General features: G+C 32.4%; 1 protein-coding gene across 1 annotated transcript; it reads left to right on the top strand.

Moving 5' to 3' along the window:
• Positions 1-8,345: 8,345 nt before the first annotated feature.
• Positions 8,346-14,403, top strand: LOC118349866. The gene is made up of 8 exons (XM_035695792.1): positions 8,346-8,562; positions 8,854-11,904; positions 12,336-12,490; positions 12,641-12,911; positions 12,994-13,090; positions 13,201-13,325; positions 13,411-13,489; positions 14,256-14,403. Exons 1-8 carry the CDS (start codon positions 8,346-8,348, stop codon positions 14,401-14,403), a joined length of 4,143 nt encoding a protein of 1,380 aa, XP_035551685.1.
• Positions 14,404-16,759: the final 2,356 nt, after the last annotated feature.

Below are 16,759 nucleotides of genomic sequence, written 5' to 3' on the forward strand. Positions count from 1 at the left end.
CAAAACAGATTTTGGGTTTCCTAAATTAAATTTAGGGATTTAAATATTGAAAGTCCCAAAACAGATTGCTAAATTAAAATTCAATCCTACAATTTTACATCACAAATTCCACCAAACATAATCACAAATTCACACAAATATCTTCACAGCACACAAATTACAATCACATCTTTCAAATCTATTCATGAATCCCATCCTCTATAGTCCAATCTGAAAATTAAAAATTAATTTACAGTCTTCAAGATACTTACAAGATGAAGACATGGGAGAGAGAGACACACGGACTTGGTGAGGGCAATGAGTGATAGAGTGAGGTTTGTGTGTGGGTTGATCGAGAGAGAGAGAGAGGAGTTGAGAATGTGAGAATTTACACATTAAACAAAACAACCCATTTTGGAATACCTAAAATGCCATTTTGTTTAATGTATAATTATATAAATATAATGTGTGGGGCGGGATAAATGCAAGCTCGATCGGCCCTTCGTATTTGCAGTGGTGCCTGGATGCGGACAAATTGCCCCGCCACTTGTATCTGGCGGATGGGGGCCACCGCCCTGTCCAAGTAGGGGCATGGCAGGATTGCGAGGGAGGCCACCCTCCCCTAGTAAACGCAAATCAATGTTTCACTTTGCTGCAATGATTTTATTTGTTCCATCATTTTTGTTTTTCCAAAGCAATTTTTATCTTATTCTTTAATCTAGAAGTTAGGAAATGAATACTTATCTTCTTGTAAGTTGTAACTGGTGATTCTAGAAGGGAACAAATAGACAATTAATTGAAAGAGCAATGCTAGGTACAGTCTTTAAATAGAGATTGCAATGTAAGTTTAGGCTATTTTAACTTTAAAATTTTTTAAAATTATAAAATTATCCCTCTTAAAATGATGTTATCTCTCATTTAATAATGTGTCTGTACATGCAGTCTCTACTTAAAGACTGTAAATAAAATTTCTCTAATTAAAATAATATAAAATGGCCTACCAAATCTTTATCGTTTTTACCATCCCAACGTCCCCCAAGGCTAAAACTGTCCAATTGCACGCACAGTACTTATGTCCAATTCCACGAAGACACCATAAAATCCCACCTAGCTAATTAGCTTCGCCGAGTTGTATTTGTATTGGAAAAAATATTTAAGAATTTAAGATTTAAGTGAGAGAAATCATGAAATATTGTTTTTTTTAATGATATTTAATACAATATATATGATTCCATTTTATATGTATATTTCAAATTTTTAAAAATCAGAAAGTAATTTGGAGAATTTTTAATCCGTATTTTACTATATATTCTTTCAAAGAAAGATAATTTATATATTATTGTATAGATATTTATTAGTAGTGTTTTTTTTAATCAATTAATTAATAGTGTTGTATTGTATAGTCTAACAGCAAAGCTCGAAATCCCTGATAAATCTCGTCATTAATTACTCAACCAAACGACAACGTATAACTAGCAAGGATATATATGCACCATGCCCAACTACATATAATATAAGAGAAAATATATTCACAATTGTGAATTGTGTAACTATCCTGTAATCGTTTTGAAAAAAATGAATAAAATATGAAACTCACATGAAAAAAATTAACTTTTTAATAATGGACCTCACTCTTTTTCAAAACGATTATGCACCGTTTACGCATTTCATGATTGTATATATAATTACTCATAATATTATAATATATATCCTCGAGTACTTTAGTTTAATTATTAATCTTGCTGATCACTTGGATATTATAAATGAAGCCAGCCTGCTTGTAAGTTTAGGATATATTAATAATAATGTAGTAGTTGGGTTCAATATTAGTAGTGGACTCAATAAAGTTTGACCAAAATTTAGTTAGAGAATTCACAAAATTTAGCTAGCCACTTTTCAATAACACCAAATAACAGACTCTCCAAATCTATTATTATTCTATTAAAATATTAATTTTGACATTTTTATTTATTTTAACTCTAATTGTAATTTGAATATTTATTCGTTATTAAAAAATACACATTAATTTCTAAAAAGTTAGCATCTACTAATCATAATATTGCAGAATTAGAACTTGAAGCACTCCATCAAGATGATGCTTTTGAGAGGAAAATGAATTTTCTAGAGTTTTGTGCTTGAGATTTGGGCGCCTCGTGCTTTTGAGACAAAGATGAATTTTCTGAAGTTGTGAGCTCGTGCGAAACGAATAGCACGCAGGAGAGAGAATTTTTTTATGCCAAAATAATATTTGGCCAGCAACTAGACTCAACAGATTTGGCCAGTGAAAATGATTAAAGTTAAAGTATTGTAGTTTTTTTTAGTCCACTACAGTGAGTTTTTATGCAATCTAGTTAAATTTTGGCTAAAATATAATTTTGTTGAGTCTACTACTACTAGTGCTCTTATGCTCTCCACTGTCCTATCCACGTTTCTCTCTCTCTCTCTCTCTCTCTCTCTCGCTCTCCTCCCTCAAGATTTCCACTCCCTGAGAAGCTCTCTCTCTCTCTCTCCTCAATCTCTCTCTTCTCAAAAATTGCATGGGGTGGGGAAGCAACCAGACCAAAGGGGAGAAAGCAAAATTAGTTGATGGACTGAACTTCTCTTCAGACTGGATTTGCCATGTCCGAGGTGTGTGGTGTGTGGTTTCAGACTGGATTATGAATAGAACTTTCCATATATATATATAGAGCTATTCTGGGCATAAGCCCATAGCCGCAGCACACCGGGTGTGCTGTGGCTTTTTTTTTTTTTTTTTTTCACTTAATCAGTGGAGTGTGTTGCGGCTGTAGCACACAATAGGCTGCAATATATATTTTCTCATATATATATATATGTTGAAACTATAAGGCCGGTCCGCCGAAGGAGAGATCCCCAGCTAGTTGAAGGCGTGCTTATTTACTTCAAGTGGCGGCCAGGCTCTGGACAAGTTCAATAGATCAATAGATCATTACAGGCACAATGGGTACGTATGAGCCTGGATGTATTTCTAAATGTCGTACGTATATAGATCGAGGAACCATATATGGCCAGCCGCTAGATATATATGAAAGTTTTACAAACTAAACTCTTATTCCATTGTAATGAGATTATGATATTACTCCTCAACTTTGAATTTCTTCTTTAATAAATTAAAAGATAATCAAAAGGTGATAAAAAGTGCCAAAATTTACGTAATAGGAAGAAGGTGGAATGAAAGCGTGATTTATAGCATTATCCTATATATATATATAAATATATATATATATATATATAAATATTTATTGATAAAGTGATGCGTTAATTATACGTGCGTGCTTTGTTCATATAGGAAAGGTTTTTGAAGTTATTGCGGCATCAATATTCGATAACTAGCTAGCTAGCGCTGCAATGTATGCATTCTGATTGGGCAGAATGATATAAAAGGCGACACTACTCTAATTATATATGCTTCTTGGAAATCCACACAAGTTGCCAAATATATATATATATCCCCTTATATCTTAAAAGTGCGTATAAGATCTACAGTAATGAACAGTAATTCAAAGGATTCAACACCATCGTCCTCTTCTGCAGTTCATTTCCTTTAGTTTCAGTCACATTTTTACATCTTAATTCAATGTTAAACATCTGGTTAGCTTTTCTTCGACACTGCAAAATATCTCGCCTTCGTAAAATATCTAGCCTTCATAAAATAGATAGAATGCAAGATACTTTCTATCTGCAGACGTTTCGAGTTGAAGAAGAAATATTTCTGTGCAGTTTGAGAGTTTTCTTCTCACCGTTTGGTATGCAAAAATTCTTAATTTCACTTCTGCATGTTGTTTTTCATCTTTCTCGCATGTTTGTTTCCTCTGTGTTTGTTTTTGGTTTGACGAGAGAAAGAGAGTTCCGTCTGGGTGTTAATGGTAGTAGGCGACGGAGACGGAAAGGGAAGTTCGTGGTCGCCGGGTCTGGTAGAGATCGTCGCCGGGGTGAGGTGGTGGAGGTCTGGTGGCCTGGGTGGCCGCCTACGGCGGCGCTGGTTGAGATAAATGGGAGAAACCCATTTCGGATGTGTTTCCGCGGGGAGACCTAGGGCTGCGCGTGGGGGACATCGTCGGTGGCTGGGTTGGTCGCCGGCGTGAGGCGGAGTCGGCTGTGGTTGTCGTGACGGTAGTTGGCCGCGTACGGCGGCGCCGGTTGAGAGAAATAGGAAAAACCCATTTCGGATGGGTTTCCGCGGGGGACACCTCCGGCTGCGCGTGGGGGACATCCATGGTGCCTCGGGTGGTCGTCGGCGTGAGAGGGACTCCCCGGTGGTGGCGGTGAGACTGGCCGGCGCACGGCGGCGCGGCGCTGGGCTGAACCAAAACCGACGGTGAGGAGGATTCGGGCGACCGAGATACAACCTGAGGAAAAAGAAAAAAAAAATCATTATAAATTTAATAAAAAAAATAATATATGTTGAATGAAATCATTTATTGATGACCATTGATTCAAATTTTGCATTGTATAAGCATAGATCACAATTTACTTAACAAGGTCTTGACCAAATATTTGGGCATTCTACTGTATTAAAAATTTATGCAATCCGTGTCCATTTGTTTTGCTAAATCAGAGGTTATTCTATGCGTTTCCTATAGCTTGGGCTTGGACCCATAACCATCTGTCATTGCTGCCTATTCATGCAGCACCTTCAAGTTGAAATGAATCACGTACTTTACTGATTTTGTTTTTGCTTATGACCAATCATTAGTGAGGGTTGTATTCTTTTTATAAATAAAACATACCTTCCATTGTATTCTTGCCTTTAAAACACATTGACCCTTTTATCATAACTGTAGTTACGCTCATTCAAGGGCATGATTCTTGATTGACTGGCATATTGGATCACATTATAGTGCTGAAAACATGTTCGTTTCATGTATCCCCAACTGTATGCATATGTGAGCCTATAGACTGGAAATGGGAACGGCTATTGATTTATATTCCAATAGAAAATAATTTAGATGAAAAAATTAGTTATGTTACTAATAACATACTCAATTCTTTCTTTTTCTTTTTCTTTTTTATTTTTTTGCATAAAACTGAATATATATAATATAATGTACATAAGAATGTTTAGATAGAAAATAACTTTAGAGGTTTAATTCAAGCATGTATAGGACTTTATTATACCTATGATGTTTTATGTAATAAAACTTCTTATTTAACAAATAAATGGAGATAATATCAAATTCAAGATCTTGAATTTTAACTTGAAAATCCTAAGTTGAATAATTACAAATGAAATGGTAATTATATATAGGTCTAGAAAAAAAAATCTTTCAGTGAATGTGACACATCAAATTCTGCAGATGATATCCTCTATACACATATTTAATAATAGAATAACTCTTAATATCATGATGCAGAAAAAATATATCACCAACAACACAATTAATCCATAAATATATTTTACATAGAAAATATATGAGCCACACCAACAAGCTGGAGGGAATTAAAAGGGAAAAAATTAAGCAAATTTCATAAAAATAAAATACAAATTAGGCCTGATAATTAATGTTTAGTGAGTAGGTACAACCAATTATATTATCGTATTTAAATAAGGAATAAGTCAGCTAATTTGTTTGATACAATGAACCCATCACCGAGGTTATAGATAAGATCAATATCATAGTAAAAATTATTATAAATTCAATACAAAAAAAAAATATAAGTTAAAAAATATCTAATTATTTATTATTAATAAATAATAGTCAAATTTTTATTTTCTTTCCATAAAACTGAATATATAATATAATGTAAGTAGGAATATTTAGATAAAAAATAGCTCTAGATGAAAAAATCATTAATGTCTCTAATAACATCAATATTAAAAATCATTATAAATTCACTACAAAAAAATAATATATGTTGAAAAACATCTCATTATTTATTATTAATACATAATGTTTATATATATGGTACGTACGTACGTATGAGTTCACGATCAGCTGAAAGATAATGGGTAAAACCAAGCAGTACTACTCTCTAAATTAATATGGAAATATTCTAATTGATCAGTAGAGTAACATTACATATATACAAGGGTTACAGCTGGCCTCATCCTGAATGTTGTTGGAAGGCATTTAATTACTCAAATGAACATATAGTAGTGCATATATAAGAGTATGCAGACAAAATATTAAATTATAAAAAATTTCAAAATTTGTTGCTCCCTTTTATTTGTTTAAATAGTTGATTTGGTTGTAAGTTTTTTATTTATACATTTTTTGTGTACAATTCATACTAAAAAAATCATATAATTTTTGTTTATTGTTTATTATCTGTTAAACATAGATATAACATATGAGATTCTAAATGTTATTTTATTTCTTATAGTTTCCTCAACAACTATTCTTAATGCAATAGAAAGTTGACATGTTTTTCTGACCTTTTTTCAGCCTGCAAAGCCAGAGGTTCCAATCTCCGAGTTCATTTTAAGGTACCTTCCGTCAACTTTGTTGAATCTCTCACTCTTATGTATGTGGAGTTTGTTTTTATTGTGGTTCATCGTGTTCTGTGCATAATTTTTCAGTTTTATGCTATTGTTCCGTTCATGGCTAGGCAGATATAGTCAAATGATATGGTTGTGTTTGCTATTGGTTTCATTGATTGTTACATAAAATATCAAATTTGAGATTAGATAATATTATCTTTGGCTTGTGACAGTCATTGGAAAGATATGATGCGTGTATTCTGAGCAAACTCACTAGCGTTGTTCAGATAAACAATTTCTTAAAATCATTCGACTGTTAGATGATATTATCTTTAGCTTGTGACAGTCATTGTAAAGATATGATGATGTAAAGATATTATCATCAGCTTTTGCTCACTCTGTATTTTTAGACTCATGGAAATGACCTATTGAGGTTCATGAGGGTACTTTGCAAACTTTTACAAACCTACTCCAAGGTTTTATAATGTAAACCTCAGTAGTTGTTGGTTTTATTTTGTTCGAACATATATTTAGATTGAAAAAATTTTTGTTGCATATATAAATGAAAAGTGATAAGCTTACATTGATATATCAATACAAAGTTATCATTATATAATCAATTAGTTCTTTTCTATTCTTATAACTTCAGTTTTTGTTTAAAATATTTTCCAAGGTATTGGAAAACAATCTAGGATGAACAATTTGTATAAGGCTTTTTCTTTAGAAGAAGAAAAACATATACAACGAAAAAAGAAAGAAAGATATCTTCAACAAAGGAATTCTACGAATGATACTATTCAAGACGAAGAACAATTTCTCTCCCAACCAATCCTTCACAATGAAACAAATGTGTTAGGAGGAGATATAGAATTTATGCACAATAATGAAAATGTCAGACCATGTACAAAAAGACAACGCATTTCTCGTGCTGATGCTTCGACCAGTGATGTATCTTCCGTTAAACAAATCGAATATAATTCTAATATTGATAATTCCGGAGTTCACTATCAGCAAATAAACACAATTGACATTGTGTCAACAGAATCTCTCTGTTTGGACAATGCTACAATGTCTTTTCCACTTGAGGCAACAAATACATGTACAGAAAATGTACATACATCTGGTCCACTTCCGATCGAACAGGTTTATTGTATATCCTTTGTTCTTATCGTACTTTTCCATTAGTCTTCTTTTTTTTTTCTTTATTCAACATGTTCAATTTTTTATTCAATAGGCTCGTTCTTTTTCTCGATGCCAATCCAACTTTGAAACAAGAATATCAACAAATTCTCGTGGTAAGAAAGATGTATAAAATTAAATTGTACTTCTTTCCATTTTCTTTCTTCCTTATACACATCTTCATTCAATGATACTTCTATTGAAAATCATATCACCTTTAAGAGTTTGCCTCATTTGTTTTATTCATTTTTCCTTCATAGGAAAGCAGCATCAACGATCGGCTGGTCTTAGAAAAATATTACAAACAGTGCCATTTGAGACAACTTTGTTATCATCAGTTCCATTCTGTAGATATTGTGAGGCAAAAAGATTTCAACATGAAACAAATGGTTTTTGTTGTGCCGATGGAACAATTTCTTTAACTACAAATGATGTTCCAGAACAACTTTACGATTTGTTTACTTCTAACACAGTTGAATCTGTCAATTTTCTTACGTATGTGCGTACATATAACAATAAATTTGCTTTTACATCATTTGGAGTTAAATTTGATAGAGATTTATGTAGAAGGAACAAAGGAATTTATACATTCCGAGCTCAAGGTCAAATTTATCATTACATTAACAACTTGGTTCCTCTGGATGGACGTCCTTCGTATCTACAATTGTATTTTTATGATACTGAACATGAATTGGACAATCGTATTTATGACACTGGAAGGTTGGATTCATCAATTATTGCTCAACTCATGGATATACTTCATGTTAATCCATACTCAACATTCTTTCGAATTCTTGGGGATCTGCCCAATTTGGAAAATCACAAAATTCATATTAGATCAGATGTGGGTTTGGATCAACGTGTTTTTAACGCACCGTCAGCTTCCCAAGTAGCAGTTATCTGGATTGAAGATGATGATTCAGAACAATTGAGAGGACGAAATATTGTGGTATTCAATCATGCAGGTGGGAATCATATAGTCCAATATTATTTTGGCTGTTATGATCCACTGCAATATCCATTGTTATTTCCTTTTGGCGATACTGGTTGGCACCAAGGAATATTAAAAGTAAAGAAAGGGGAAAGACTCCCACAACGAGTAACAAGAGCATCAATTGACCCCCAACAATCAATATCAGCAGAGCAACTACTTACAAAGGAACAAGAAGGTTAAAATAATTATTCTTATTCTAACTTTTAATTGTTCTAATATAACAGTTTCATATTTCTGATTTGTTAAATTTATCAACTTACAGTGCTGAAAAAGATTAGAAAAGAACCTGTTGTGTCATGCCGCGAGTACTATTGTTACAAGCTTCAAATTAGGAAAAATATAAGATCTATTTTGTTATTCTCGGGCCGTTTACTGCAGCAATTTGTTGTTGATATGTACGTGAAAATTGAGACGTCAAGATTGGATTATTTCCGAAATAAGCAACAAGAGATTCGATCTGAGGTGTATCAAGGAATAGTTGACAGTATTTCAATTGGACAAAACAATGCTTCTAAAGTTGGTAAACGCATTATTCTGCCTTCTTCTTTTATTGGAGGTCCAAGAGATATGCGCAAAAGATACATGGAAGCAATGGCTTTAGTCCAACGTTTCGGAAAACCTGACATATTTTTAACTATGACGTGCAACCCAAGTTGGAAAGAAATCTTGGATGAGTTGGAACCACAAGAAGAAGCACAAAATCGTCCTGATTTAATTGCACGTATCTTTAGAGCAAAATTAGAAGAATTGAAGGATGAATTATTCAAACGGGAGGTGTTTGGAAAAGTTTCAGCATATGTATATGTCATTGAACATCAGAAAAGAGGATTGCCACATGCACATTTCTTAATCATATTACAAAGAGATTGGAAAATCTATGCTCCCGAATCTTTTGATGAAATTGTATCAGCAGAAGTACCTGATAAAGATCGAAATTCGCATTTGCACAAAACAGTAATAAAGCATATGATGCATGGCCCCTGTGGAGTATTGAATCCGATCAATGTATGTATGAAAAAAAATGGCAGTTGCAAAAATCACTATCCAAAAAGCTTTGCATCAAACACAATTGTTGGAATCGATTGTTTCCCACAGTACAAACGTCGTGATAATGGAATAACTGTCAAAGTCAGAGGTAAAGATTTAGATAACCGTTGGGTTGTTCCACATAATCCATACCTCCTTGCAAAATTCGATTGTCACATGAATGTGGAAATTTGCTCAACAATCAAAGCAGTCAAATACCTCTATAAGTACATTTACAAAGGTCATGATCGTGTTGCTTTCAATTTAATTCCTGGACAAAACATTCAAGAGATAGATGAAATCCAACAATTTCAATCAGCTAGATGGATTGCTCCACCAGAGGCTATGTGGCGAATATATGGCTTTACTCTTAATGAAATGTATCCATCAGTTTATAGTTTACATCTACATCTTGAAGATCAACACTTGGTAGCTTTTCATGCACATGACGACCTGAACAATGTTCTAAGATCTAATTTCTCGGCAAAATCAATGTTGACTGAATTCTTTTCAACAAATCAAGCTGATGAAAATGCTCGAAAGTTATTGTACAAAGAGTTTCCTGAGGTTTTTGTTTGGAGCCAACAACATAAAATATGGCCTCCAAGAAAGAAGAAAACTGTTATAGGTCGTATTGTCACAGCAAGTCCATTCGAAGGTGAAAGGTACTACTTACGAATATTGTTAAATCATATAAGAGGTCCTTTGTCATTTGACCACATCAAAACAATTGGCAATGTCACTGCACCAACCTTTCGTGAAGCAGCTACATTACATGGTTTGTTAGAAAGAGATACCAGTTTACAAGACTGTATGCAAGAGGCTTCCTTGTACCAAATACCAAACAGTTTAAGACGGTTATTTGCAACAATTTTAGTATATTGTAATCCAACAAATCCTAGAGAACTTTGGGAATGTTTTGAACAAGATATGTCGAGTGATTTCCAAACAAATGATGCAACATCGGCAGATATTAAGACAAAAGTCTTGCGAAGCATCTCTTCAACTCTTGAATCGATGGGAAAAGACATAAACAGGTTTCATTTAATAGACCAAGATGTTTCTTTGGATCAGAATGAAATTCAATTTCGAGAAATAAATGATGAATTTGCAGTTTTGATACCAGAAGAAGATCTTATGGCTTCAATGACTCTTAATCCTGAACAACATCATGCATACGAGTCAATTTTGCAGAAAGTCCTTCTAAATGAATCTGCTGCATTTTTCATTGACGGTCCTGGTGGAACAGGTAAAACATTCTTGTATAAAGCACTCCTCGCTACAGTGAGATCAAAAAACTTTATTGCTCTTGCAACTGTATCATCTGGTGTTGCAGCATCTATTTTACCCGGGGGTCGAACAGCACATTCTCGCTTCAAAATTCCATTAGATCTTGACAAAAATAGTACTTGCAGTGTAAGCAAACAAGGCGCTCTTGCAAAATTGTTACGTCTTGCAAGGTTAATCATATGGGATGAAGCACCTATGTCTAGAAAAGAATGTATGCAAGCATTGGATAAAATGTTACGAGATATAACTGATTCAAGATTACCATTTGGTGGAAAAGTTATAGTATTTGGTGGAGATTTTCGTCAAGTCTTACCTGTGATTCGTAAAGGCACAAGACAAGAAGAGGTTGATGCCAGTTTAGCATCGTCATATTTGTGGTCCACTCTAACTAAGATTAGGTTGAGTGAAAATATGCGAGCAAGATTCGATCCAAATTTCTCAAATTATTTACTTCAGGTTGGAAATGGAACAACACCAATCACAATTGAGAACAAGACAGAAATTCCCAAAGAAATGCTTATTCCTTACAAAAATGATGTGGAGTCCTTAGATAATTTGATCGATGCGGTCTTCCAAGATATTGGCAGTTATTCAGAAAATTTATCCGAAATGACAAATCGAGCTATCTTGACACCAAAGAATAATTCGGTCGATGAGATAAATGCAATGCTCATTCAAAGATTTCCTGGTGAAGTTACACAATATTATAGCTTTGACGAAACAATTGATACATCAGAACAAGGCATCATGGAGGATTTCTTAAACACATTAACACCAAATGGACTTCCACCCCATGAATTGTTACTAAAAAAAAATTGTCCTATCATGTTGCTCAGAAATGTTAATCCTTCAGAAGGTTTGTGCAATGGGACACGTCTTATTTGCCACAACTTTGAACGAAATATCATTGATGCTGAAATTGCAGTTGGTCATCATACTGGCAAAAGAGTTTTCATACCAAGAATTCCTTTCTTGCCAAATGCAGATGATAAGAGTGGTTTTCCATTCAAAAGAACACAATTTCCTATCAGATTAAGTTTTGCGATGACAATAAATAAAGCACAAGGACAGACATTAGATTTTGTTGGTGTATACTTGCCTCAACCCGTATTCTGTCATGGTCAACTATATGTAGCATTGTCAAGAGCCAAGACTTCTGCTTCAGTAAAAGTTCTTATAAGACCAGTATCAACTCATGATTGGGAAGATGCCGAAACAAATAATATTGTTTATAGAGAGTTACTAACACTAGCATATCCATCATAAACTTCTGTGAGTAATCTAATTTTAATATATGTCTCTTGATTGAATAGAATTTGTTTTTCCATTATATAATTTCCTCAATTTCCTATTTTATTATTTACTAAAATTTTTTTGTTTAAATTCAATTATTTATACTAATATCTTTTTCTCTTCATGCATGAGTAGCTTTCAACATGCGGACTGTCCATACATCAATCAAAAATATTACTCCAACTACAAGAAATTGGAGTATCAAGATGATTGTTTCAGACAAATCTCCCAAACGTACTGCACAACATTCACCAACAAAATATCAAAATCTGACATTGATAGATCCTGAGGTAACACATTGACATTATTATCATACTTGCAAAAATACACTTAATATTTAGATTACATTACACAGTTAATCCTACATGTATATATTTAATAAACACTATTTTACAATTAATTGAATGCATATAACTATTCATTTAAATAATATTATGCAGGGCAACCGACTGCAAGCAACAATTTTTGGCAAAGATATAGACCTACGTAATGACACATTACACATCTTCCGATCATACTACATTAGCAATGCCTATGTTAAACCTTTGGATGCCAGACATAAAATCGAAGCGCACGAATACCAGTGGATCTTAAATTCCAGAACAATCATCGAAGACATTCCAAATGATGAAGAGGAATTACAACCACCAGAATACAATATTATCCCATTCACCGATCTGCATGACTACAAAAACACTGGATCTGAAATAGGTAAATATCACAATATTTTAAAATTCATTCTTAATACTCTTATTTAAAGTTCACGAGAAAATTTTTTTGCATAATTGAGCAGCTATTATGGCGGTCGCAATACATATGAAACCTCCTAGAGAAATTACCTCAATACATGGGCCAACAAAGATCCAAGAAATATACGTTATTGATCAAAGGTAAACAAAATTTCTCAACTACATATGTAACATTATAACTCTTTAATTACCTTATTCTAATACTATTTTATCATATTATACTTTTAAATAATCTCTCCTAAACTTTTCAGCCTAATGCCTATATGGTTGACTATGTGGGGTCGGTTTGTGGATGGTGAATGTCAGACAATCTCTCATATTATTGAAGCTAAACCAACTCTACTTGCAACACGTTTAAAAGTCGGTTCATACAATGGTATATTACTCAACTTAAAATATCAACATATATTAAATATAAAATATCATTATTTACTAACTATTTTTATTTCTTTATAATATAGGTCTCTCTCTTTCTTCTCAACCGACAAGTGTATTTACCTTAAATCCTGTCATCCCTGGTGCAACTCCATTATGCCAATGGTAATTATTTCTTACCTTGTTACATATATAATTTGTACCTATTATAAAAAAAATCTAGACATTCTATACTATATTCAAAAATTTCAAAATATATACACAAAATGCATATTCATCAACTAGCTTTAATTTTTTTTTTCTTTTATATCTTTCCATTCATGATTTAACTCATTCCTTTTAAATTCTACTAAAATATTAAGGACGATGCTTAATCATGCACTGCTTGAAGAAATCGTCGAAAAAAATCTACATCACACATCAACATCGGCATCAACATCAACTGTTGATATGAAAAACATAATTAAGATTGATGATGTTGCTGGCTTCCTTAAAACATTACAACCAATGATGGTACGTCTCTACAGTCTTCTTTAACTTTTTTTCTCTTTACATATATTGCCTAATAAAAATACTACACACGCATACTATTTACAAACATACTATTTACTATTTACAAACATTTAAAAACATATGTTTGTTCAAAATTTTATGCAGAAGGCAAAATTTTGGATTAAAGCAACTATCTGTGTAGTTGATCTCCATCAAATTTTCTTCTACATGTCCTGCATTGGATGTAAAAAGGGAACAGGATATGAACAAAATGAAAAATTCATGTGTTACCATTGCAAATATATGAGTAATGCACAACCACGGTATATATGTTATATTCAAATTTTACATCATGAATATAATTTGTTTAATCAATTTTATGTTATATTAAAAATATTGTTTAGTTATCTATACTAAAAAATATAGTTTGTTTATACAGCTGTCGCGCCTACATTGACATTGACGATGGCAATGGACGACTAGGAGCAGTCATTTTTGGTGAAATAGCAGAAGAAGCTCTAGGTTGCACAGCAATTGAACTAATGGAACACACCAGAGAGGTAACCAACTTTTCACTTAATAACTAAGTTTTTAATATGTAAAAATCAATCTTATTTTCCAAGATAGATTTAGCTTTTTCTTAACTACAAATGCCTTAACTAAGTCTCTTTACTGCACGTTATATAGCTTCTGATAAATATGATATAAAGATTATCACATCATTTATGCATGCAGACCATGTTTAAAGAATTAAAAATGTGTGATACTGTGTCTATATATATATATATTATACTGAATTGTGAAATCATGCACCTACGTACTTAGAAGAATTAAAACTGTGTGGTACTTAACTTATTTATTGGTAGCTTTTTTGTTGGAGGCCACCTATTACTTCCTCTAGATTTTCTGATGCCTTCGAGCAACAGGAAAAGACGCCATTCTGGTGTCAAATTATTCTTGTTTGCCTACAATTTTTATTTTTATTTTTATTGGACTGTATTAGCTTTTATTGATCTTGTTAGCATAACAATACCAAGTAAGGGGGTGGGGTGTACATGAGAAGGTGTGAGTAGTCTACGAATGATATTCTCTAAAGTTATACAACAAAAAAAACAATTGAATACCTGTCACTGGACCCCTTTGCCCCACAATTTGAGAACCTAAAATCTTTGATTAATTTAGGATATTTTCTTCGAATGCATTGTCAATGGAACTCACTCCCTTTTGGCTCAAGCAATGCCAGCTTCTACCCATAAAAACAAACTTACTTTAATACTGCTTTAGCATGATTAATATAAAGAGATCACCCATATATATACATATATATTAGCTTAAAGCCAGCATTTAGAGTTGCTCACTCACACACAAAAAAAAAAAAGCATACAAGCAGCAGTCTCTAATCTAGCCAAATGGAGAAGGACTCATCACCATGTTTTAGCATTTTTTTTTTCAATTGTTAGTACTGAACAATATGTTTAATTAAGTTTTTTCATTCATACACTAATAATATGAAGGGAGCCTCAATTGGTTGGTCTCCTGCCAAACCATAGAGTTTCCTTCCCTTGGTAGCGACATCTTATAGCAGCAGCACCTTGTCCTTATCTCTAACAACAAAAGAATATCTCCTATAGATGCTCATGTTCTGATCAAATGATCCAGTACAGTAAAAATGATGTAAAAACACTAACAGTAAGTAAATATATACAAGATATGCATAAGATCAAGGCTTAATTACCAAAAGTCAAAGAGGCCCATTTAATCTACTTTTTTGGTTGAAAACTGACCGTTTAATGGACAGAACTGCACAAGATTATAACAATTAGACACAAACACTACATTTATATTTATTCACTATACTTTATATATTCTATATTAACATGCCTATAAATCTTTGATAATCATGCTTATACTCTAAATTTATTTCATGCAGGAACATTTACCATATATCCAAAATATGGCAAAATTATGTTCAAGCAAAAAATGGATCATACAATTGGGTGCAGATTTAGATCAACTCCAAAAACAACGCCACAAAAACTTCAATGTTCTTTCCATAAATGCTGTGAATGAGGAGAACACACCACTTTGAATCGATAACCAGGAAACTTTACTTTCAGTAACAAAAGAAACAGTTATGTAATATCTGATGTAATATTCACTTTCCAGTCTTGCTTAAACGTATAGTTTGTTTAAATCTATTATTAAAAACCTTAAACAATTATAGTTTGCTTAAACAATTAATTATATTATCTTCATAGACCTTATCATTAAATTCTCTTCTTCTACACTATATGTTTATATTTTAGAACAATTAAATACAGGGCAAACGTGCCTCGCACGTCACTTCACCGCTAGTATATATATATATATATATATATATATATACACACACACACGGGAACGGTCCTGAGTGCGTTAGTCCAGAGATGCACATGACATAATGATTTAAATAAAAAAAAAGTGAAAAAATCAATAACTTATTTGTCTGGAAAAAGAAAATACAAGATTAAAAAAAGATTAAAAAAATCAAGATTAAAAAAAAAATCTAAACTTCATCAAAGTATAAGTATTGATTTGTATCATTATCTATTTACTCTCTATATAATAATAAAATATTATTAATTTAATAATTTTTTCATTTTTATTTTTATCACATTTTATAGTTCTATTAATTAAAATATTAATAATATTTATATTCTAATCAAATTAATAATAATTATATTCTAATTAAATTAATAATTAATATTATATATTGAGTGTTTTAATTATTTTATTAGTTAAATTTACTTAAAGTTGAATTTTACAATGAGAATACTCTAAACCGTTTTTGTTCTAAAGAGTAAAGTCATTTTAATTTTTTTATTTAAAAAAATTGAAGCAAAAAGAAAGAAAAATGATTACACTATCTAAACAAAAATGACATGAAAAAGAGACGTCAATTCA

This window comes from Juglans regia, chromosome 11 (assembly GCF_001411555.2).
Source record: "Juglans regia cultivar Chandler chromosome 11, Walnut 2.0, whole genome shotgun sequence".
NCBI lineage: Eukaryota > Viridiplantae > Streptophyta > Magnoliopsida > Fagales > Juglandaceae > Juglans > Juglans regia.